The sequence below is a fragment of the Barbus barbus genome (assembly GCF_936440315.1).
Source record: "Barbus barbus genome assembly, chromosome: 38".
NCBI lineage: Eukaryota > Metazoa > Chordata > Actinopteri > Cypriniformes > Cyprinidae > Barbus > Barbus barbus.
Window position 1 is genome coordinate 20,988,646 of NC_136716.1, and position 25,476 is coordinate 21,014,121.

A 25,476-nucleotide genomic window follows, 5' to 3' on the forward strand; every position below is an offset into this window, starting at 1 on the left:
GTCAAAGAGTGAATGTCCGCTTTCTCCTTGACGCGTTCCGCCATGCGCTTCTCCCGTGCTCGTTTACATCAGAGTGCGCACGCGGCATACAGCGGTGTTGTGTGTTGTGACCAGTAGATGGGGAAATTATTCTTAAAATGCATTAAAAAAAAAAATCGGAATAATTTGTAAATAATTATTCATGGTATTTTGTAGTGCATATTCATTACCGTGATGTATCCCATTACTGAATACTGACACTAGTCTAGTTGTGTGTGTATAACTAAAATAAAGTATGCTTCGTAAAGAAGCACATATTTAAAGTCCAAATGGTCATTTGTTTTGTAATAATGTTTTACATAAAACCCCAACCCCATTAACTAGTACCTAATCATCATCTTGTTACTTCATGTGAAACTTGCAGCCTTAAACTGACTGACGTCCTTGTTTCAAGCGATGGTTAAGTAATTCACTCAATATTTGCTTCCAAAAGACTGTGTTGACAAATAGGTCTACCGTATATTTACACCCTATTTTCTGCTGAGTTCAGTAGCAAAAACAGGCTTGGTGCCGAAACTACTCAGCACTGCAATGCGAACTTGAGCAGTATGAATACTGCAACCTGTTAATACAGAAAGCAGAATGAATATGCAAGAGGTCTAATGATTAAAGACCCTGTTGAAAACTCACCACAGGCCCAGATGTCGACAGGTTTGCCGTAGGGATCCTTCCTCAACACCTCTGGAGACAGGTAGCCAGGTGTGCCAGCAAAACCTGTGACAAAAACAGGTTGAAGTGACCATTCTGCACTCTGAGAATAAGATTAAGTGGATTCAAACCGCAGGCGCCTGTAGGCAAAGTAGCTCAGCCAATTAATATTCACTGAAATGCTAATAATTCCAAGCAGGTGTGTGTGGATAGTTTAATAGATGGATTTTTCCATACGCCAAAACCATTTAGAGCCAAAATGGTGACGTGCCAAGATGGCTACCTCCCTCCAGCACTGGCAAGACTGAAACGGGCTAGAAATAGGTGGATTTTAAACAGCTGTGGTAACATAATTCTGTGCTGTCCAATCATATAGCCTGTATACAACAATTATTTCTACCCACAAGGCTTTGCTCTTCACAAAGCTCAGCATACTTCAGTCAAAAACAAGATGAGTACCTATTTAAAACTAAAGAAAGCTGTACTGATTCTTGATTTGCATTAAAGCAACAGCTATCTCATGGCAGCAGAAATAAGCAGCCGCCAGTAGGGGGCCACAAGGCCCGAGAGAACCCTGCATAACGGTTTTATCCAGTAGAGACAGCTCAGAAGGGGCATTTTCATTGCTAAAGGGTCTTTCAAACCTTGTGAAAGCTAAATGTGAAAAGGGCTAAGATTGGCATTTGGCACAGCCTGAAAATATGCCTTTACGGCCATCCCAATCCATTTCAGACCAGAGGTAATAGAGGGGGAAATGCGGCAACATCCTTTTAAGATAAACTAAAGGAACATTACAAGAGGGAATCAGCACAGCTGTGAGGGGGGAAATCCTCATCTAAATCAACAGTAGTAAAAATGCGGAAAGTACAAAAAGTATTCACAAATGGTCAAAACCACCCACAACATCCTAGCATAATGGGGACAAGCACCACATTTAAATCTAAAATTCCCCAAAAGTGCTTGTAACTTGTATGACAAATAACTAAATTAACAACAACTCTAGAGTTCCTCACGAGTATAAGTTTGAGATGTAGAATTAGAGAATTCTTTCCAGAGATATAGGGATTTCATTGTGGCTAAAATAGTGGTTTAATTAATAAATATACAGTAGTCAACATTTGAAGTGGATCAAAAAAGTTCAAAGTTGACCTTGATGAAAGTTGGTTTTGATCCACTTCAAATGTTGACTACTATATATCCATGACATTTAATATTTGGTTTCACTACTATTTATGTTTGTCTTTCTTCAGAAAAGAATATGAACAAAATCAAAAATGTGAGCTGTGTTTCTGAAATATGGTTGACACAAATGACCAAAAAGTCTATGTAACAAGTATCTAAGCATATCAAGAGTAAGGATACACCAGAACTACATACTAGCATGTATTTTAGCATGATGTCTTACAGGATTGGAATCAAACTGAGGGGAATAATAAATGAGAGCAGGAATATTGTTGTTCTTTACCAAACCAGGCCTGCTGCTCTCCCTGCACCTCAATGGCCAGCCCAAAATCAGCCAGTTTCACTGCCGCTCCTTTCATCTTACTGGCCAACAGCAAGTTCTCGGGCTGAGGAGGAAAACAGAGGAAGCCTTTAAAACTCACAAACATTTCAAATGGACTGAAAAGAGAGGTTAAAAAGGTCCTTTAAAATTGACAATGCACAGTGTGTGGTGCAAAGCTGGACATTTTACTGGTGGTGAATGTTAAATCTTATGGAACGCTTACACTGACAGCAATTTGCAGCATCAAAGCGACTAAACACCACTTATTTTCAGTCACAGTTTAAGCAATTTCTACAAATACAATCTAGTTATATCCCAAAAAGCTGAGAAATTTAAGTTTATGCAATGTGCAGCTACGTGATGTGGTAACTATCGCTTTACTTGTCTAAAAAAGATTTTCATTACAGTACTTTTTACTGTAAAAAAGTCAAATAATAATTTTTGTTTAAAATGAAGGTATTACAATAAAAACATTTGGTCCCACTTTATATTAAGTGGCCTTAACGACTGTACTCTCATCAAAAAATCAGTACAATGCACAAACTGTATTGTATTGCAAAACACTTTTGCTGCTATTGAGGTGGGATATGGGTAAGGTTAGGGACAGGTAAGGTGTAAGGGATAGGTCAATAGTCTAATTATAAATGTAATTACAGAAATTAATTACAGAAGTAATTACATGCAGGTATTTTTAAAAAAGTACAATGTAAAAACATGGACACAATAAGTGCATTGTACTAAATTATTAATTTAAATGTAAGTACATAGTCGTTAAGGCCACTTAATATAATATACATAACTGTTCAAAAGTTTGGCATTGGTACAGTTTACGTTTTCGAAAGAAGTCTCTTATGCTCACCAAGACTGCATTTATTTGATCAGTAAAACAGTAATTCTGTGATATTGTGTAAATATTATTGAGGTTTAAAATTAAAAAAATAATTTATTCCTGTGATGCAAAACGGAATTTTCAGCATCATAATCATAAAAATGTTTAATTAATTGTACTAAACATACATTTTACTAGACATGAATTTAAGTTCACCAGTAACATTAAGACATCCAGCAGAAGTAACACCTACAAGACCAACAATACAGCCACTTTTAAAAAAAAGTATATTACAAGCAGATGTGCAGATGAACACGTGATTTCTCTACACTAGCCAAACCTGCTTAGTAGGATATGACAGATTTTGAGGGTCAAAGATCTCTCCACAGGTAATTGAGTTTATACATGGCTTAAAGGTTAAGCACGACTGAATTGTGGTTGCTTTACTACCACATTTACGCTGAGCAAATATTAGGGTGGATTTCCTGCGGTTTTGTCAGTGCTCCAATTTAAAAATCAAACACAAACATGCATTAATATCCAGGAGCTTCAATTACAAAACCGATTTCCCCTCCGTTCTCGAATACACAACTCAATAAGCTTGATTTATTAGCTGCCACACATATATCTTCTCAAAGTTCATCCTCGAGTTCAACATTCAAGCATTCAAATGCATCCGTTATGAGGACGCTGGGAAATTTATGCCCATAGGTGCGAATCTCTCCCTCTCCCTCATTAAACGCACAGACTACAAATGAGGAATGGGGAGACTCGCAGTGACCCCTCCTACATCCCTCCGTCTCTCAGGCAATACCAGCAACAGTTGTCGTATCACGTTCCTTGCTATGGCAACCAGCCTGGGCACATCTCTGCTGCTCAGCATTGGGCTCACATACACATGGGGGAGGGCAGTGGATGTGAATAACGCACAATTGGAGGACATGATAAAACTGTGTCTGTATGCGTTATCAAAGATATGTCACCGTCGAGACAAAAAGTACATTCATTTCATACATTCACATGCACTGACACACAAAGGCAAAGTGTTTGATGTTTATGCATGTACTTCATATGGTAATATAATGAATTGCTTAACTAGTACTGTTAAAAAAAGAGAGTATTACTTTAAACAAAGAAAATCCTTTGTACAAACAGGGTGATTCTTTGTCAAATCAACCAGAGGTCCCTGTTATTTTTTTTTCTGGTGAAAGAAATACATGAAGAAGATAGCCAAAATATTAAAAGTCATGGATGTATATTTCCCAAGTAATCCACTATTTTGTAGAGTGGGGTCAAAATGACAATTTTGATTCGGAGCCAAATTACAGGGGCTTTTGCAATCTTTGTTGCATTATATACCAATGGTGACCATTCAAAAATGGCCAAAAGCACATCTTGTGTTTATATGCCTCGAAGTATCTTTAATATCCCTTTATATTTGAATTTTTTTTGATATCTTTATTTTTAAGGCCTTACATTGTTCATTTCCAAAGATTCAGCTGATACTTTTTTTTCTTTTTAAAAGAAATGTGTGAAGTACAAATAATGTTGAAAAATTATTTTGACCCCCCTACACTCTCAGAAATAAAGGTATAGAAGCTGTCACTGGGGCGGTACATTCTCAAAAGCTACACTTTTGTACCTATTAGGTTCAAATATGTATTATTGTAATTATACAATATTGTGGCTTTCATCAAAAAAAGAAATTGAGCTGGGGAAGTTTCTCAAATTGGGTTGATTTGACATGTAATGACCCAAAAGTTTTGTAGCAAGTATCTGAGTATGAAATTAAACCGAAATGAAATGGCAGAAGTATGTACCATCATGTGCTTTAGCGTGCAGTCTTAAAGGAGTGAAATATTGTTGTACGTGTATATCTGTGTGTTTGTGCGGTGCGGGGCAGGGCATTGACTTGGAAACCCTCAGAGGCAGGCCGGTTGCCACACACGTGTGTAGTTGTTGTTGTGACAGGCTCTCGCTCACCTTAAGGTCTCTGTGCACGATGTCATGCTGGTGAATATGATTGACACTCTCCAGGATCTGATTGATGCACTGGCTGAAAAACAGAATAATAAATCAATCAGTGGAAGAGAAAGATCATAAGGATAAGTGAGGGGGAGAGATGAGGCTAAATATTGATTTTAACCTTTAATTTTTACTGTATACAAAAGTCAGTTTCCTTATATTTACCCTCTTTTTACTTAATTTTGCCATCAAGGTGTAGTTTTGAAGTTATATGAAGTAATTTAATAATTTGTGTGTGTGTGTGTGTGTTCTTTTGAGAACCTGACAGCCCTTGGTTAATGCTCTTTTCATATGTAAGAAAAAAAAAAAAGAAATTCTAAAAAATTTCTCCATGCCAGAGAGGGAAAAAAGCCATATGGGTAAACTGTAGGGAGCAACATTTTCATTTTTGGGTGAACAACACTTTTGAAAATACTCTATATTTAAAGAGTATTCTGCAGTTGATACCAGATATAATACAGTGTATATTAAAACAGCCATTCAGAAAATTGCCAAACGAGAAATGCTACCAACAAAATAAAACACATTAAAGTATATTAGCAAAAATCAGTTATACAGTCTTATATTATAGTCATTTTGTAAAGAAATAAAGCCTGTAATTGTAATACCTTAATTAAAATGAATTGATTACAGCACAGTTAATCAACAGCATTGGCTAAACAATTCAATTAAGCAATTAAATTAAACACCATGACTGGATAGCTGATGCTACATATGAATGTACCAATGCGACTATAACAGACTGAGCTGGGGTCAAGTGTAATGTGACTGAGGCACATAAGGTGAGCTGAGCAGGGGATTGTGGAATAGCTGGGGTGGGCATTACTCTTGGACAAGCACCTCACCCTCAGACAGGTACACACACATGCACATGTGTTATCTCATCCCTCTTAAAGCTGTAATCCTATAACAGAATGTTATAGAGGCCTAACCGGGACAGATGAACCAGAATGAACGTGTGTGTGTGTGTGTGTGTGTTTGAGTGTTGCTTTGGTGTCATGCTACTTTACAGATACTTAGTATTAATGTGAAATTATGCATGGCTTTCTTTAGATCCTTATTGAATTTGTTCTGAGGAAATGGCACAGATGATGGCTGGGACATGAATGTGTACATCAGACTTCTCGACATAGGTCACTTGTAGGCTTAAGCAAAACGGATGGATTTTTAAATAATAATTCATATATTATATCATTATATTAACTTGGCATTTGCTGTGTATTTAAATTGCTATTTAAGTTATTGTATTACTAACCTATCCATCTGTTTTGCTGTAATAATAATATAATATATATATTATTTTACTGTAGTAATTATTATATTATAAACTTGGCGAGTGCAGACTCATACCATTAACAATATATCAATGCTATCCATTTGTTTTGCTATAATATAACAAAAATTATTTTACAACAGTTATTATATCATATATTATTATATAATATTAAATATTATATTATAATATAATATATAATAATTAATAATAATATAATATATAAATTATTTGTAATTATCTGTAGTAATTATATTATATTGCATTTTATTATAGTATAGTATAAACTTGTCGAGTGCAGAATCCTACCATGTATAATACATCAAATGTCCTATTTGCTATTTAAATGATTAAACTAAGCTATACATGTTTTTCTATAATGTTACATAATTAATATAATATATCAATTATTTTACAATAGCATATATAATATAATAATATATCAATTATTGTTTTAAAACAGCTTATAATATATTATATTATATTATTATAACTAGAATTATATTCATTCCAGTGACAAGCAACTTGTCATTTTACCATGCCTTGTTAGGACATGCCACAAGGAACGAGTGAGTGAAAATGGAGTATATGAGATAAGAAAGTAGACTGACAAAGACTGTTGAGTATATTAATGTTACAAAAGAACACAGAATATATTTGCCCAAATTTGGTTACATTCTAAGCCCAGCATTCCATTTTCAGGACAGCATAAATCCCACTGGACACAAAAGACCTGTCTCTCTCTCTCTCTCTCTCTCTCTCTCACACACGTACAGTACATGCGGGCACGCACACACACACACACACACACACACACACACACACACACGCACACACACAAATAAAAGAGCTGATCTCTTTATAAAATGCCTCTTTTCCCCACTCTTTCACCCTCTTTTTATCTGTCTTTACCTATGTGATATCAAAGCTCTAAACTGGCATCACGCAACTCTTGTAAAGCAAATTTACCATGAACTCCCGTATGAGCGCATTAAAACACAGCTAACTGCTGGAGGGTGTTTGTGTTGGATGCCTGGGGCTTTAACTTAGAATCAGAGTTCCTCAGAGACTTACACACTCGCTGCTGGTTCCTGAAGATACCGTTCAACGTGTGTCATTTCTATGCTACCAGATTTTCCACTTTGAGAAAACTGTTTAAGAAAGAATCTTCATGTTTGCCATTCAGTGGCGGTGCTGTCAGTGCTGCAGAAGTGATGCACTCGAAAGGAGGGGCCAACAGAGGCCAAATGGATGCGCTTTTGTGTGGCACCTGTTGATTGCCAGTTCTGCAACTCCACCATCATTAAAGGCTTTCAGTTTTTCTCACAAAAGGGATCGTCCTCTCTCTGTGCTTTTGAATCAGATGTAAGAGTGTGTGTGTGAGTGTAAGTGTGACCTGCTCACTGCAGCACAGTAACCACAGCAACAGTAAATTGGAGAGCCCACCTTGCGTCAGCTTCACTGTAATACTCTCTGGCGACGATGTCCTCAAACAACTCCCCCCCAGTCACACTGCGGAAAGAGAGAGAGGGGAAAAAACAGTGAAACAAGGGATGAGAGAGTGGAAAGTGTGCTGGGTTTTGGGCTAATTTGGTCAGCAGCAAGAAGCAAAGCCGACATTTTACACGTACGTAAATATGATCGCAAATGTATGTGATGCTGCAGTAAAACAAGTGTGGCCTGAGTATATTATCGGATGCAGAGATGCAGTTATAATTTTACCGCAGTAACCATAGTTTGAAACTAAATATAAGTGGCAATGCAAGACAGTGGTGGCACTTAAAAGTTACCAGAGATTTACTGTAGTAACCTGTGGTATTTTAGCCAAAACTGGTCAATTTTGGTTGTGCAAAACACATAGGGAAAAAAAGAAAAGCATGTCAGACAAAAAAAACTAAAAAAAACTACATTATGAAATAAATATAAACGACTAAAAACAACAAAAATTACAGTAATAATTGCATTTACTGTACAACAAATATATTAATCATATTTTTTTTAAATAACATTTTAATTTGATTTTCATTATATAACTTTAAGAGTCTTTTGCATTGCAATAAAACAAATTTTAAAAAAGTTAATAATATCGTAAATTAAATAAAAATAAAATGTTAATATATAAATAATAAGCAGCACAACTGTTTTTAAAACTGATATTAATAAGAAAGGTTTAATGAACATCAAATCAGCATATCAGAATGATTTCTGAAGGATCATGTGACACCGAAGACTGAAGTAATAACTGCTAAAAAGGTTTCCTTTGCATCACAGGAATAAGTTAGATTTTAAAATATATTAAAAGAGAAAGGAGTTTTTTAAACTGTAGTGATATTGCACAATCTATGGTGAGGGTGGAGTGCAGTTGGCACTGAGGTGTGCACGAGACGCATAACAGGAACATTAGTAGCTCAGCCTTTGTTCCACATAAATTGAGTTCCACAATGACGCCTGGACAAATCAAAGTGCACTGGACTGGTTAAAACCAGGACACAATCAAAGAAACAACAATCTTGACAGCACTAAATCGCATTTATAGGGCCGCCCAGAAATGTCTACCCATCAATTTTGCTGGCAGATCCCATCAAATTGAAGGATATATTTCTGACACCCAGGAAAGTGCGTACAAGGCGTTTCTGTCGAACATATTTCAGATGCATTTATCTGCCTGCAGGAATGGGGCTTCTGACATGATTCACTTGAACAAAATGTCTTGGGTTTTTGATAACTTGTCCATCCTGATTCAAAAAGCAGGAAGCACCTTACAGTCATTGAGAGTTACAAACTCATCTGAATACAGAAACTAGCTCCATTTCAAGCAATGTTATTTTAATTTTATATGATATTATAGTGCTTATTAATAATTTTAATTAGCTGTTATTTTTTCAGCATTTTTATTGTTAAATATAGTTTTAGTAATTCTGTGAAAAGTGTGTATATATATATATATATATATATATATATATATATATATATATATATATATATATATATATATATATATATATATATATATATATATAATGCTGTCAAATGATTACTTGCAATTAATTGCATACAAAAAAAAATTGTTTGCATAATATATGTGTGTGTTCTGTGTATATTAATTATGTATATATAAATACACACATATACAGTATATATTTTGAAAATATTTACATGCATACATTTATATTCATATAATTTATATTATAAATAAATATATTTAATATATAAAAAATATATACATGCATGTGTGTGTATTTATATATACACATGTAATAAATATACACAGCATACATCCATTATGTAAACAAAAACTTTTATTTTATTACATATACATATATATCTTTAATTATTATTATAGGTTTTGTCATTTTACTACTTCTAAAATTCAGATTTTTTCTTTATTTCAATTACTAAAATTACTGATTGCTTCTTTTTGTTGAATTCTTAAAAAAAAAAAAAAAAGTTTAAATCCTTCAATATTGGATAATTTTTTTTTTTTTTTTTTTTTTTTTAAACAATGTACCATTTTACCCAATATTTGAGTGTATATTTATACTTACATAGTATCACATCATAAAATCTCAACATGTTAACGCTTTAATGAAATCATGTTCACCTGCCTATGTAGAATGTTTTAAATTGTTTATTTATGAGGTTTCATTTCAGTTAGAATGCTGTGTTAAAAGGCAGTTACCTATGTAGGTAGCTCACTGGTGGTTTTGAAACGGAGCCTGTATTATCATCATGTCTGAAGTTACAGTATAGCATATACTGCTGAGTCACACGGCACAGATGTGTGTTTGTGTGAGCGAGTTTCGGTTATACTCACAGGTCAAAGACCAGGTAATGGAAACCTTCTTCTGAGATACTGTCATGGAGTCGAACTAGGGTTGAAAAGACACAACGGGAGAATCAGCATTAAACAATGTCAACAGAGAGATAATGCATTATGAAAGCAAATGTTTTTAATGAGAGGGAAATCTTGAGCATTCTTCGCTCCATCACACAGCGTTCATAACAGCATCTGATGAGAACATGCGGCATACGTCCAATTACACGCTATTATAGTGGCGCTTACAATTACGAAGCACATTTACAGACTTAAGTAAACCATAATGAGCACATGGACAAATGAAATAACAAAAAGTGTATCCATCGAAAAGAGAGAGAGGATGGATGACAAGCTCACTTATGTACACAAGCAGTGTGTCACGTAGACAGTGACACACACCGAGTGTATTGGGTTGGATGGAGAAAGAGAGAGTGAGAGAGAAAGAAGGAGAGAGAGAGTTGAGTAAACACTGCCCAGAATAGCAGGAGCCTTATGAGAGCGCTGAAAGAAAGAGCAACATAGCAACTAGTTGAAGGAGGGAGGGAAAGAGACAGAGGGTAAATAACAGAGGGATTGAGGCAAATCTGATGCTGGAAAATACATTTATTAGATAAACTACTTCTACATTATTAGAGTCAATAGTCCTCAGAATGACTGTTTGACAAGCAAGGCCCTAGCATGTTGACACTGGGACTGCAAACACGAGCCGCCATCACACCAGTAATTACAGAAGCTCACGTTTAAGTCCTAAACATTCAGAGAGACGTTAAATACAATGTAAATTGACATCTACATTTAACTTCTGTAAAGCGAGGTATACCGATATTTAGCAAGAAACAATATATGACAAGACTGGAAGCTATTTAAGTTGAAGGAAACATGTTTGGCTGCAATATTATTGGTCATATTTAAGGTGAAGGTCATTTTAAAGGTCATTTTTGTTCAAATACTACACAGTTCCACTTCAGTTTTCTCAAAGTGTAAACACTGTAGTGCTTTCAAAACACTGCTCTGTTTGTTTGATCATCTCAACCAGCAACATGGGTTTAACCAATGGCATTGGTTTGGAGGCAGGACTATCTGTTTTTTCAACCAGTGGAAGAGAGGGAAGCATTTAGGGATCTGTTTAAAATTATTGCCTTTATTTTTACAATATTAAACACACCTTGTTTCTTACTTTTCCAATTTATTAATAATAATACTAATATTTTATTATTAATATTAATATTATAATTTGAAGTGTGGAACTTCTGCATCAAAAATATAATTAAATTAAATTAATTAAAATATAATTAATATAGTAATAATATATAAATTCTTGCAACCAAGACAGGAGAAGTGTTCAGGAAACCTGTTTGAAAATAGTCATTTTTGCAATTTAGTTTGTGCAGAAATGACTCATTTCGCCTCTAATTTAATTTTTTTAAATTTATATAATAATAATAATAATAATAATAATAATAATATTAATAGCATTTAATAATCATAATTATTATTATATTTGTCCGCATCATCATTACACGCATTACATTCTTAATATATTTTGAAATTAATAATTACTATTATTAGTAGTGTTCAATTTCTACGCCTAACAAAGCGTTGAAAAAAAAGCAAAAATAATGACTATTTTAATATAATAATGATAGAATAATATAATAATAAAAAAAAATTATATATATAATAAAATAATAATTATGATTATTATTAATGCTATAGATATATATATATATATATATATATATATATATATATATATATATATATATAGCATTAATAATAATCATAATTATTATTTTATTTATCAGCATCATTAAACTCGTCACCTTAATATATTTTGAATTTAAAAAAGCAAAAATAATGACTATTTTAATATACTGACAATATAATAATTAATAAATAGAGATATATATATATCTCTATCTCTATCTCTATCTATATATATATATATATATATATATATATATATATATTTATAGCTGAGTCAAAGAGAGACACAAATTAGTCCATCAACTGCACCAGTAGCATTGAGCACTCAGTCCTCTCTCCTCTTTAACGTTTCAGACGGTCTCTCTCTCTCTCCATCTCTCTTCCTTCATTGGCTCTATTGTTCAGCACTTATGTGCAGCCCAAGCAGAAAACATGACAAGCTGTCCACTTGAGGAAGAGACGACAGAAGGGAAAGTGAAGGAGAGAGATACAGGTGATGGAGCAGGAGAAATGGGATGGCATCGCCTGAGGGGGAACAGAGATGAGAATAAGAAAACACATCCGATGGAAAGACGGTGAGATAGTGGGGAAAAAGAGAGAAAGGACTGAGACACAAAGAATGGAGGAGAAAGGCCCTGGATAGAGTGTGAAGTTGAGGTCAAGGGTGGGATATGACTCAAAACGGTGTGGAAGATGCCAGACAGTAGGATAACAGAGTCAAGTTAACAACAGTGGAATTTGAGAGTTACTGTATGTAACATTCAATGAACATAATTCATAGTTCAAATACTATTCTTTTGAACTTTCTATTCATCAAAGAATCCTGAAAGCATTTTGTCACATTTTCCACAAAAATATTATGCAGCACAACTATTTTCAACTCTAAGAAGCGGAAGGAGAAGAAGAAGAGGAAGAGGAAGACGAAGAAAAAGAAACTGGAGTAACGACTTATCATATATTAAAATACAAAAGTTGTTTTACATCATACTTTCTCACAATAAATCAAATAAATGCAGTGCTGGTGAACATAAGAGACTTCTTTCAAAAACAAAAGATCTTTGAGGTTTATTTTAAGATTATTGTCTATAAATCGGTAGCATGAGATGTACAACATGAACTTTTCAAAAGAGTTTGAGTAGGTGTTGTTTCGTTTTTAAAACTCATGCTGCCAAATATTTTCTGAAATAATTTTACACAATTTTAACACTTTAAAAAAATCCTCAAAATACTGAGAAAAATAAACAATAAATGGTATAAATTGTGAAATGTGTATTTTTAAACTTAATCAGCCAAGCAGGGAAAAGCAAATATCTGAAAATGTATATTAGGGATTACGTTACAGATACTCTCCGTCTCAAGCATTCTATCCTAAATGAGATTCTTACTGAAATCACCATGGTTACCAAACAGATAAAATAGGATTCTAGTGTTGGATGTTTCTGTAATACGGCCCCAGGGGTATAAATATATAACATGGCATGAGTAATTATCACAGTAAAATAACAGAATATATTTTTGTTGAAAATGTAATAAAGAAACTGGCTTATATTTTAATAACCATAATCCAAGTAAATATTCCAGTGAGATCCTTCCATTTAATTACTCTCTCTTATTATTTGATACTTGATGAAAACAAACCGAAAGATAAGATTACTAATAATTAATGAACATCTAATACACCCTAATCTCAAGCAGGCATGTCTTCCTTCATCTTTGTGGTTTTCTTGAGCCCTCTCGCCTCTTCTCTTGCCGTGTTCCTGAGCTCATTGGTGATAATGATGGTATTTGGGCTGAACTGCTGCCCACCAGCATCTCCCACCTCAGCACAGTTATTTATAGAGCTCCACTCCTCTTCTATTCCTCTCCATCTCTTTCTGCTGCTCTCTCCATCCCTCTACCTTCACCTCTTTCTTTGTCACCATCGCCCCCATCTCAATGGCTCTGCTCTGTTTTGTTTTTTTCAGTTGTTCTGCCCTCTTAGGTCTTCTCCTCATTCTATCGATCAGTCTCTCCCACTTTCTGTCTCCACTCCTCCTTCTAATTCCCTCTTTGCTTTCTTATTCATTCTCCTATTACTGCCTACTAAATTCTGCTCTTAATCAGCTCATTTTCCCCCTCACAGACCTTATTTTGTTCATTTGATTCTGTAAGACAATGAGTTTTGGGAGAGGCTGTTCTGCAGGACATGGTATGTTTAGCTGCAAAAATACTTCAACCTAATTCGGTCCCAGTCATCACTGGCACCATCTTACACACACACACACACACACACACACACACACACACACACTCATAAACACTCACAAAGCTGCAGATGCTCACTGCAACAAACTCACATATACACCACCATTTGAAAGTTTGGACTAAATTTAAAGTTTCAATTAAAAGTTTAGGAATGGTAAGATTTTTTTTTAATGCATTTGAAATATGCCTCTTTTGAACACCATGGCTGCATTTATTTAATCAAAAATGCAGTAAAAACTGTGATACTGTGGAAGATTATTACAATTTCAAGGAGCTGATTTCTATTTTAAGACATTTTAAAAAGTCATTTATTCCTGTTATGGCTAAACTGAATTTTCAGCATCATTACTCCAGTCTTCAGTGTCACATGATGCTTTAGAAATCATTCTAATTTGCTGATTTGGTGCTCAAGAAACCTTTATGATTATTAATGTTGAAAACAGTTGTGCTGCTTAATATTTTTGTGGAAATGGTGACTTTTTAGGATTCTTTGATGAAAAGAAAGATCAAAATAACAGAATTTATTTGAAATGGGAATCAACATAAAAATCTTTACTGTCACTACTGACCAATTTAATGCATCCCTGACGAATAAAACAATTAATTTCTTTCAAATTGAACCCAGACTTTTGAATGATGCTGTGAAGTGTTACAAAATGATAAATGATAGAAACAAACACTGTACATAATTATTTCTTTTAAAAACACTTTTTTCAAGGCTGAGATGGACTCGAAAAACAGCTAAAACATCTAATGATGCACCTTATAAAGTTTGTTGAGAGAATGACAAGAATAAGCAGAGCTGCAAACTAGACAAAGGGTCATGATCTTGAAGCTCAAAGATAAACAGGTTTAGAACTCATAAATAATCCCATACTTCAAATATTCTCATTTTGATGGCTTTAGTGTTGCTCTAAAATTAATAAGCGGTCATAATGAAGTTCAAACTCACCAATATTGGGGTGTTTGAGTAGACGACAGATTCGGGCCTCACGTTCCAGTTTCTGATGATCTGCAAAGGAAAAAGAGAGGGAGAAAAGCAGGTTAGATATTTGAGGTGGCTGATGGCTTGTTCTCACAGCTATAAAATAAAAAGGACACCACAACTGAGGTGCGAGCAGCTCTGTCCTCTCCTCCGAGAAGAGAGAACATTTTTCCATAGGTGTCATAGATGTGAACCGCAATGCTGGCGAGTAAAGAGGGAATTAACAATTCAGAGAGATGACATACAGTGCTGCTTGAAAGTTTGTGAACCCCTCATACAAATCATACAAAATTCATGTTATTTTGTATTTAGTACTGTCCTGAGCAATATATTTTTCATAAAAGATGTTTACATTTGGTCAACACAGACAAAAAAAAAGCTGAAATTATTCAAATAACCCCATTCAAAAGTTTGGGAACCCTTGGTTCTTAATACTGTGTGTGGCTCCCTGGATGATCCACTTTTGGAAAACTTTTTGAATTTGAAGATCAAGGTAAATTCAATTGTACTTAAGTTATCTTCCGGGAAACATGCAAGTATATTTTGTTGCTTCTGAAGGGCAGTACTAAATGGAAAAAAAATCATCTTTCTACTAGGGTGTCCTCGACTAAGGATTTTCATAGCTGAATCGGAATTTCCAAATCTTGCCAATAGTCGACTGATAGTCGAATCATATGTTTGGGGTCGGGGCAAAATACATTACCAAGAGTTAAATCAGACATTCCATAATTACTTATGCTAACACACAGGGAAAATGTGTAACGGACGCCTCACAGATACAAACAGGGTAAATAATGTTTTGTGTTTTGATTAAATGATAGTTAACATTAAACGTCAGCGAAACCCTAAGAATTCACAACACTTTTTACAATAGTGCTCTCATTATAACGTTATGTATATAACATAGTTATTAATGTTCCGCATTTCTGTTTTGAGCTGCATGCGCTGAAGACGACCAGTAGAATGAAGCATTTGATAGCAGGTTTATAATCAGTGGGACTAAACTTATCATTTAGCGCATATAGAATACGCTTCGTTATTTATACAACCTGCACAAAATGCCCCAAATACATGAACGTGTCTGCGTGGCCCTGAATTAACTCCTTTTGTGGACGCGTTCTTCACGCAACAACGTGTAGAAACACAGCAACTAAACTCTAAAAATTCACAGCGTATCATTGGGGTGGTTGGATTTATTCACGCACGTTAAAATATTTAAAGCTTCTTTCTTTTCAGATTCTTATTTACAGCATTATCATAATAGGGTTTGGGAAATAGGGTGTCCTACTTAAATGTAAATCAGACATTTGAGCACCCCCATATAGCCAAAATGGCATGGTCATAACACCCTGCGAATATTCGACTGTGAGATTGGGAGTCAAATCAGGATCGAAGCATCGAATCGTCGACTATTCAGGGTCACCCCTAATTTCTGCAAAATAAGAAAAATTTAGACGACATCATCCTGTTCAAAAGTTTTCACCCCCAGCTCTTAATACATCGTTATTCCTTCAGATGCATCAGTGAATGCTTGAACCTTTTTTTAATAGCTGTGTTTGAGATTTTAGATTTTAACATTCAGATTTTAATGTTGCGTCTTCTTTTCTAAAATCTTTGTAAAAAAATATTTTATTGTTATTTATCTATTAATATTAATTAATATATGTTTATTATTATTATTATTATTTATTTAAGTCTACCAGGGGGTGGGATGGGTTGGGGTGGGTTTTAAATTTGTACAGCTGCTAAAATTCCATAAACAGTTGTTAACAAAAAAAGAAACATATCCCAAGTTCTCCAGGGTTTGTGGCTTTGGTCCTGTCATGGTAAGATACTGTAAATTGTGTATGTGTGTGTTTGTAAGAGTGGGGGTGAGGTTCAAGCTAATCTTGGGCTTATTACTGAAACATGTAATATGGTTGTGTGAGCTCAAAGGATGAATGTTGTGTAAAATTAAACAAGCCCGAGGGCTCATTTCCTCACACTTGCAACACACACACACACGCCACAAGCGCAGGAGTCTAAATAGCAGCTCAATGTCTTGACTGGGGTTTATTCATCTTCTCAATGTAAAAATCACCCACTATGCACTACTGGAGGCCAGTGAAATTGGATGTGATTCATCTTTTAGAATAAACTAATAGGCTTTAATGTCAAATAAACAATGTTTTGACAGATTATACTCAGGCTATGCCAGTTTACAAGACCTTGCAGTGAAATATTAAACCTGCTTTAAACTTAATTGCATGAAATAATATTTATTTTTAATCAGCAATTGTATCATCATTTCCAGCTCTAAAAGATCTAAACATCTTTAAAACTTGACCAATTGACATTTAAATGTGCAAATTACTTCATTGGCAAACAGCTTTACTTGTTTTTGCATAAATGTAACAAACTTTTAATAAGTAAAATTAGTTAAAAATGCAGTTAATTCAAGACGTTTTCTCTTAATTTTAATGTAGAAACATGCTAAAGCTGCTTTGAAACAAACTGCATTGTGAAAAGTGTTACAAAATATGAATTAATTATTACACTAATCTGCTTTAAACTGATCTTGTCTTGGCAACAAGATAAAAATGCCTTTGCTAAGTTGGAAAATATAATCGGTTAAATATCAAGTAAATATCAGGGCCATCTCAAAAGGTCTCAGACAAGTCATTACCTTAAGTTTACTTGCATCGGCTGAAACTATTGTGTCATCTTGCTTTGCCGTCACCACACATACATGAAAAATCATCACATCCAAACCTGCCACTTCTGTACTTTGTCCCTAGAATTTGTGTCATTACTTAAGCAATCAGAAGTGGAGTGACAATTGCCAATATGAAGAGAAGAGTGAGACAAATATTACACTACATGCATACATCACTACATGCATGTTGTTCAATCGGCATGGACAACGTAATACTGACAGCTTTCATCCCCCCAGAGCTCCACAATAAACATATCAGCTTGAGTCAACCTACAAATATTAATGCCGTCTAATCTGACATGCTTAAGCAAGAGTCTAGGAGTCTAGCTGACCTCCTAACTGGCTCTGGTCCAAAACCTAGTGGGTTTCCTACGTAGGCAGCATTTTAAGATGTGCTCTTGACATGAAGACTGCTTCAAAATGTAGGCAGCATAAGACACCTTCTTTCTGTCAAACTCAGAGAGGTCAAACAGAGAGGTCAATACCAGCATGCAGTATATAGTTAAACACAATGACAAGCTAAGCTCAAAAAAGTACAAATAAAAAAAATTAACCAATATTACTGTATGTTTATGCTTATTAGGATATCATATTGTTATTTAGGAGAATAACAACATCCAGGTCTGTTGAAATTAATTGTTAAAACAAATATTTTCTGCCTATGCAGACCAAGTGTTCCAAATCGCTCCCTTATGAGGTTCCATTTCAGTCAAAATGCTCCCTTAGAAGTTAGAAAATATAGAATTTTTTTTTTTTTTATGTAAATGTTGTGCTTTTGTAAAAACACAATGAAACCATGATTCTGCCCGATTATTGCATTTTATAAAATGGCACTTTTGAAAGTTCATGTCATACAATACACCCCATCTAATCAACTTAACAAGCACATCTACTGGAAACTAAGTGGCCCCTTTTGATTCGGTTGTTGGTTTGATTGAATGTGTTATTTGATTGTGCACGCATGCATTCATTATAATTTTCCACATATTGTGCTGTCTGTGGTCCAGAACTCCTGCTTTTAAAAAAAATCTTTATCACTACCCCGTTCTGTCTTGTTGACTTACTTTCTCTCTGAACTAGATTATGTGTTAGCCTTTCACACATGCAAACACACACACACACACACACACAGCAGACATGCTCCAAGCTAACAGGATTACATCCTCTCCCATCTTGCCCTGTGACCCAGTGGAAGATTAACCCTTAGCATGCCGCTGGCACAAATACTGTTTTCCTCCACAGCCCTTTCACTGCTGGCCAACACTGACCACACACTCCAACCGCAGAAGCAGAAGAGTGCCAAGATGGCAGCAAATCCCTGTTACTGGATCAGCACAGAGGCACAATGAACCCATGTGATCTACGAACTAGCAGCTGAAGCAAAGAGAAAACTAAGAAAATAAAGATGTATAAGGGGGAAAGCGCATGGTAGAGAGTCTGAATAACATATAAATATAAGATTTTATACTTTATATTTAGCAAAAAATATATAATATACATGTTGATGTTCCTCCTTTCAGTTCTCCATTTCTGCTTATCTCGTAAAACAGCCATAAATTGAGGATATTTCAGGGCTTCAGAATATCTACATCACACCCAAACTAGCAAAATTTATGACTACTGTCTGTATGAGCTGGTTTAGCATTAAAACGAAAGCTTTAAACTGTAGATCCTTCCTCATGATATTTATGTTTACGTTCACAGCCTACATTTTTGCTCCATACATAAAATATACAAGATGATGCACTGCATTGAAAAAACTACTTCATGTAGTAGCAAAAGATGTGCACCAGGATTTCAAAGTACTAATACAGCATCAATTCAATTGCAATCTTTCCGTTAGCAGGCTAAAAAAAATAAAAAAATAAAAAATAAATGTCTTGTAAAGTAAAATAAGTTGTGAATTCCTGTACTAGCAACACCAAAGTCATGGGTTCGACTCCCAGGGAATGCATAAACTGATAAACTATACATTTGGATAGAAGTGTCTGCTAAATATGTAAATATAAAAACTGTAAAAAGTTTCACACTGACTAAAAGTGCAATCTGACTGGACTGATCTTCTATATCTCACAGCCTCATTTACATGCCGACTGATTAAGGTCTACTAAGGCAAAAGCTGAATACATCAATGGCAAATACATTCTTACTGTATCTCAGAAGTTTCACGGTCACGGTAACTGGAGAGGAAACTCCCTTCTATGTTACACAAAGACACATCAGTGTGGTGCTATCAAAACTACTTCAGTTTCACTACAGAAGATAACACACTCTCATGCTGCAGTAATTGTATTACAGACACACACAGCCCTCTAATCTGATGCATAATTAAACGCAGGGTAGAGATAGGAAGGGCCCTCTGTCCTGACATTCTGTGTAAAGGGTGAATAAGAGCAGGAAAGACAGGAAGACAATGGGGGAAAGGGAGCAACTGAAAAGTTACACAGAGGAGACTAAACACTGGAACAAAAACACTGAACCGGCACTGAATGTGAAACATATCTTTTGTTATAATGTTCATAGATAATTTGCACATAGATATATTCAAATCAGCTCTAACATTCAAAATGTAAATGATGTGTGTAATGGAAATGTAAACACTTGTCAAGTTAATTAAGATCAATTTAATTAAGATCCTTCAAATTCAACTGAATTGAACCCAGAATCAAAAATTAATTATTAAATTGTTTCCATTAATAATGGAATAAAATTCAAACTACAATTGAAAATATAATTTGAATGAATACTCAATAAGAACTGATCTGAAAAAAAGGAATAGGAAAGACAGTCATTTGAAATAATAAGCAGACATTGAAACACAACTGAAAGTGAATTAACTGGAACTAGAATTGAATATGAATACAATTACAATGTAACTGAAAGAGAAGGTATTAATAAAGCAAAGTTGAAACTGAACTAGAAAAAATAAAAATAAAAATTCAAATTGGCACTGAAACTGTATTGGAATTGAATTAACTGGAACTGGAAATGAATTGGAAGGAATGGGGTAGAAAGACTGAATCAGTACAGTGACGCAAAAGCACCACTAATCACCAGAGGCAGTGTGTGTGTGTGTGTGTGTGTGTGTAAAAGAAAGGATTACATGAGACAAGTACTTGATGAAGCAAAATAACAACTCCCTTGCGTGAGCATCTGCACTGTAAGCTTGTGCATGTGCGTGTGTGTCACCTCATCAGCTCACATGGCAGGATGCCTTTCTTCCTTTGTTCCTTCACTCATTCATTTACACTATGAATATGAATAATCCTGGGTAGAGCAGAAATCTCCTTTTATCAATGAGACTTCCTGTTGACATCATCCACTGACTTAGTCAACATAAAAACCCATATTACTGCCACAATGTGATGTATTCAAATAAACAGGAAATTCAAAAAGTAAAACTTGCTGAATTATTTTATCCATAGGGAAGCGTCCTCTCTGGTTCATCTGAGAATCACTTATGCACACACACGATCAGTGTCCAAGCACAGACGTGCACACCTGCTCCATTACAATGGAGTGCTTTGCTCTGAAATACATTGATTTGTACATCCTGTGCTGAGGACTCAGTATAGATAGCAACAATCTCCGGGTCCTCTCATCCTCGGAGAAATAAATGAGCCGCTGTCGTGACTTTGGATCTTAAACACACACACACTCATCCAAAAATCCCTAGGCTCATTCTCAAGACAACATGCCTGTTCACTAACCGCCCTGATGCATAACCCTCACACAATTCGTAGGTTTCTGTGTCTCAAACAGAACATGCTGTTAGAAATGCCATGGTCATAAATTTAATTCCCAATAAATTAATTATTATTATTATTAACTATCCCTTTCGTGTCCAAACACTGGATTTTTTTGCTCCAAAAATATTTTATTGGTTTACTTTGGGTCTTCATTATGCAAAATCCCAATGCAAAAACACCCACAAATAATTATTTTAATTATATGGTTAAGGGTTGGTGAAGATAACGAGAAAAACGTCAGAAAAACATAAAAAGCTACCCATTTCTCCTCTATTAGCACTTGGTCATAATGCAAAGTCAAATCTCTCATAAATATATAGAAATATCGAATTCAAATATCAAAAAATTACAATATTAAGAGAATAAATATTGTATGTATTATTAATTACAATTTACATATTTATATATCATATAAATTATATATAATACCATGATGGTGAGTAAATGAGGACAGAATTTTAACTTTGGGTAAACTATCCCTTTAACTGCAGTGTGGACTAGATCTTATGCAGTCTAGTCAAAGGTCTGATTATGTGAGACAAATCAAGCCGTAATGTCATAATGCCCTTTCCAATCAATCTGAGAAAAAGAATAATCTAAAAAAAAAAAAAAAAAGGCATCAAAAAGCGTTCCGTTTTGATTTAAGCTGGCAAGGATGTTTCCCAACCAGCAAACACATTGATAAAAGCTAAATTACAGCAGTTTCTTGTTCCGTGACTTGTCGAGATAATGCCTTCATTAGGATGCCAGAGGGAAGGAGGAGCAGCTGAGAGGCAGTCGACTAGAGCGACCATAACACACACACACACACACACACACACACACACACACACACACACACACGGTAACCCATCCCCAAAAGAAAATGCTCAGTCCTAATATGGATATAGATGGTGCAGTGTTTATTTGCTTCATCACCTGTGCCATTTAGAGGCTGTGTGTGTGTTTTAGTGTCGGTGTCAGTGTTTTGCTTTATTGTGCTGAAGCTCAGAGATCCGTGGGCTCAATTACTGGCCCACAGGCACTCCTGTGTTTGTCGCAATCAACAAAACTGCAGTGGCCAACAGAAAAGAGCAGGCGCAGAGGAGCACAGACCCACAGGGACACGGGTCTGGACCCAGAGCGCAAATTAGTATGAGCCTGGACAATTAATAGCCTGTCAATATCTGCTAGAAGCAGCTGGTCACCGAGGCTCTTCCATTTTCCAAATTATGAAATGACAAAAATTTTCCAATGACTAATGTTAAATATGACAAGCGACCATTATGTTGAAGGAGTAGCCCCAAGCAAATAACATCATGCATACTTAGAGTTTAGAATTACAGGAAACACTGAATTATGTGCATTATAATATTAAATTCGGGGTATTTAGGGTAACATTTGAGCTTACTAAGAACTTACATACACATGCAGAATTACTTATATATATATATATATATAAGTCATCATTAAATTTAAGTTCACAATTAGATAATACCAATTTAGGTCAACCAATTACCAAGTAATTCTTAATTTTGTTCAGTATGTGGTGTAAAAAGGTCACATTAGCAATTAATGAAAAAACACTTAAGCAAAACATGGTCAGGTCAAAGTGTCTGAATTTTTAGTCCCAAATGTTTAGCAATTTTACTGGTAGTCTACTATATGAAGAATTTTTGGATATAATATGTCACAGTTTATTTTATTTTGCTATCTTCACTTACATAAATGAACTATAGTGTCCTGGACCCACTAGTAAAAAAATATCACAAATTATATCCGGTGTCTGAATCATGTTTGGTTTGACTATGTATGTATGTATGTATGATGTATGTATATAAAGAAAGCCACACCTGGAAGTTAGAGCAAAGAGGGATGTGTCAACCAAGTATAGTCATTTAATACTCTGTGCTCTGGGAAATACTTTCTTCACTGGCAGAGGGTGAGGCTGAGGTCATGGGTTTACTTTATATAAAAAAATAAAAAAAAAATCCAGCCCAAATCCATGCTGGGCAAACTGCCAGTCTTCACAACACTCACCATACCAACCACAAGCACACAGACACATATGCCAAGTCCCCAGACTGAGTGAGAGAGTGAGTAAGTGTCACACAACATGATATGATGTATGTGTTTATCAGATGATTTTATTATGTATAAATAGCATGAGCAAAAAAGAATATACAAAGTCAAATGCTAAACAATGGCATATGGTAAAGGCTGGTTGATATTTAGTAACAATGCATCTGACAGAAACCTCAAGCAAGCTTTTTTTTCAATTTTGTCTGTGCTCTTCTTCATCATCTGATACTACAAACTGTATATGCATATAATGGATTAGATTAAATTTGGACTCAGTTGAGTACACCTATAAAAGAAAACCTCACGCATAAGCTGAATGATAGCTAGCAACATCAGCATTCCCTAATTAACATTCATGAGGAAAGCCATTTTTTTTGCAAAGTGACGTCACAAAAAAACGTCATAAGCCCTGAGCGACAGGCTATAAGAATGTATCTGATCCAGACAGAGCTGTCCCTAGGCACTGGCCGGCAAGGCCACAGCGTCTGCATCTCAAATCTCCACAGCTACGTCCTCCTCCGCTTCTATTCTGCCCTTTTCGGTTTCAAAATGCCCCTCTTTGACTATTCTGAACTGATATTTTCAACAGATGCACCCTTAGCGCAGCTCCTCTGTTCTGTCCATGATAACAACACCACAATGCTGCTGTCCTGAGGGAAATATAAAAGTTAAAATGGTATTTCATAAAAAAAATAAATAAAAAAAAAGTATTCAGTGGGAGAATGTCAGTAAACATGCAGCATGAATATATACAGAAAACCTTCAAATCAAAGACTGACACTTTTAGATTAATCTCTGATTATACAGACAAACATGGAAAATAATATTGAACCTGAGGCAAACAAAAAGCTAAGGAGCAAGATATTACACTAACATTTATTAAATTAAAATGATTCTGCAATTAAACACTTTAAACTAATTCTCTGACCCTTGAGAACTAAAGACAAAATATGTTTTCAAGCAAGACATTTGAGTGGAAAACTTGGATTCAAGCTCAAGATTGCTACAATCTAGAAATCTAGCGCTGGCACAACAATAACAAAAACATCTGGTTACAAAAACTTTCCTGATCTCTTCCCATTACTCAAACTGTATTAGACTCCTGGAGTAATTGCTGTGGGAATACGATTAGCTGCGCTTGTGTTGAATTAGCCCTGATGCACTAGGCCAAGACTGTTCTGATCTGGTTCAGGTCTGCAGGCCTGAAATACGTTACAGTTGGCGTTATGGCAAAGCTTGTAAATATACTTGATTCAGCCAAATTTGCAGGAGAAGCAATAGATGGCTCCTCAAGGGACAGACAAAGATGCACACTGGATGAGTATAAATAGAAAGAACACTGAATCCTCCTTTATTAGTGGTCAGTGTTGTTATAGACCTTAGGACAGACTTCATATTCAATTTTACAAAGATGAAAATGAGTGAAATAGACTAAAGTCTTAACAATGGCATATACTGTATAAATGTCCTAGATCACAATTTCAAACCTCACAACTTTCAAAAGTTTTTGCATGAGCTTTTTAATGTTTTTTCAGATGAGCAATTGTCATGCTATTAAACTACATTACAATAAATTAAACACACTATACTTCAATCACTCACACTCTCCTTTTCATTCCTGTCAAACATTAAATACAGCACGACACTATAGGATCTATTGTTAATTAAAACTATTACAAATATTTTTGTTAATTAAAATATAAATTTTAGATTAAAAAAAAATATGAATTTTGTCTTGGCAACTAACTAAAATAAATTAAGCTGAAATACAAACTAAAATAAAAAAAAGCTATATATATATATATATATATATATATATATATATATATATATATATATATATATATATATATATATATATATATATATATATATATATATGCTGCTATACCACATAAAT

At 34.8% G+C, this 25,476-nt stretch overlaps 1 protein-coding gene across 5 annotated transcripts in view; it reads right to left on the reverse strand.

Moving 5' to 3' along the window:
- Positions 1-25,476, reverse strand: part of LOC306857786 (calcium/calmodulin-dependent protein kinase type II subunit gamma-like) — a 70,827-nt gene that overhangs the window by 21,756 nt on the left and 23,595 nt on the right. For all 5 annotated transcript variants that reach the window (XM_079397931.1, XM_079397930.1, XM_079397929.1 and 2 more), the window contains exons 3-8: positions 15,039-15,098; positions 10,133-10,187; positions 7,765-7,830; positions 5,004-5,076; positions 2,153-2,255; positions 670-753 (exon numbers count right to left, since the gene is read on the reverse strand). In XM_079397931.1, coding sequence (XP_079254057.1) covers positions 670-753; positions 2,153-2,255; positions 5,004-5,076; positions 7,765-7,830; positions 10,133-10,187; positions 15,039-15,098 — 441 coding nt within the window. The remainder of the gene's footprint in view (positions 1-669; positions 754-2,152; positions 2,256-5,003; positions 5,077-7,764; positions 7,831-10,132; positions 10,188-15,038; positions 15,099-25,476) is intronic.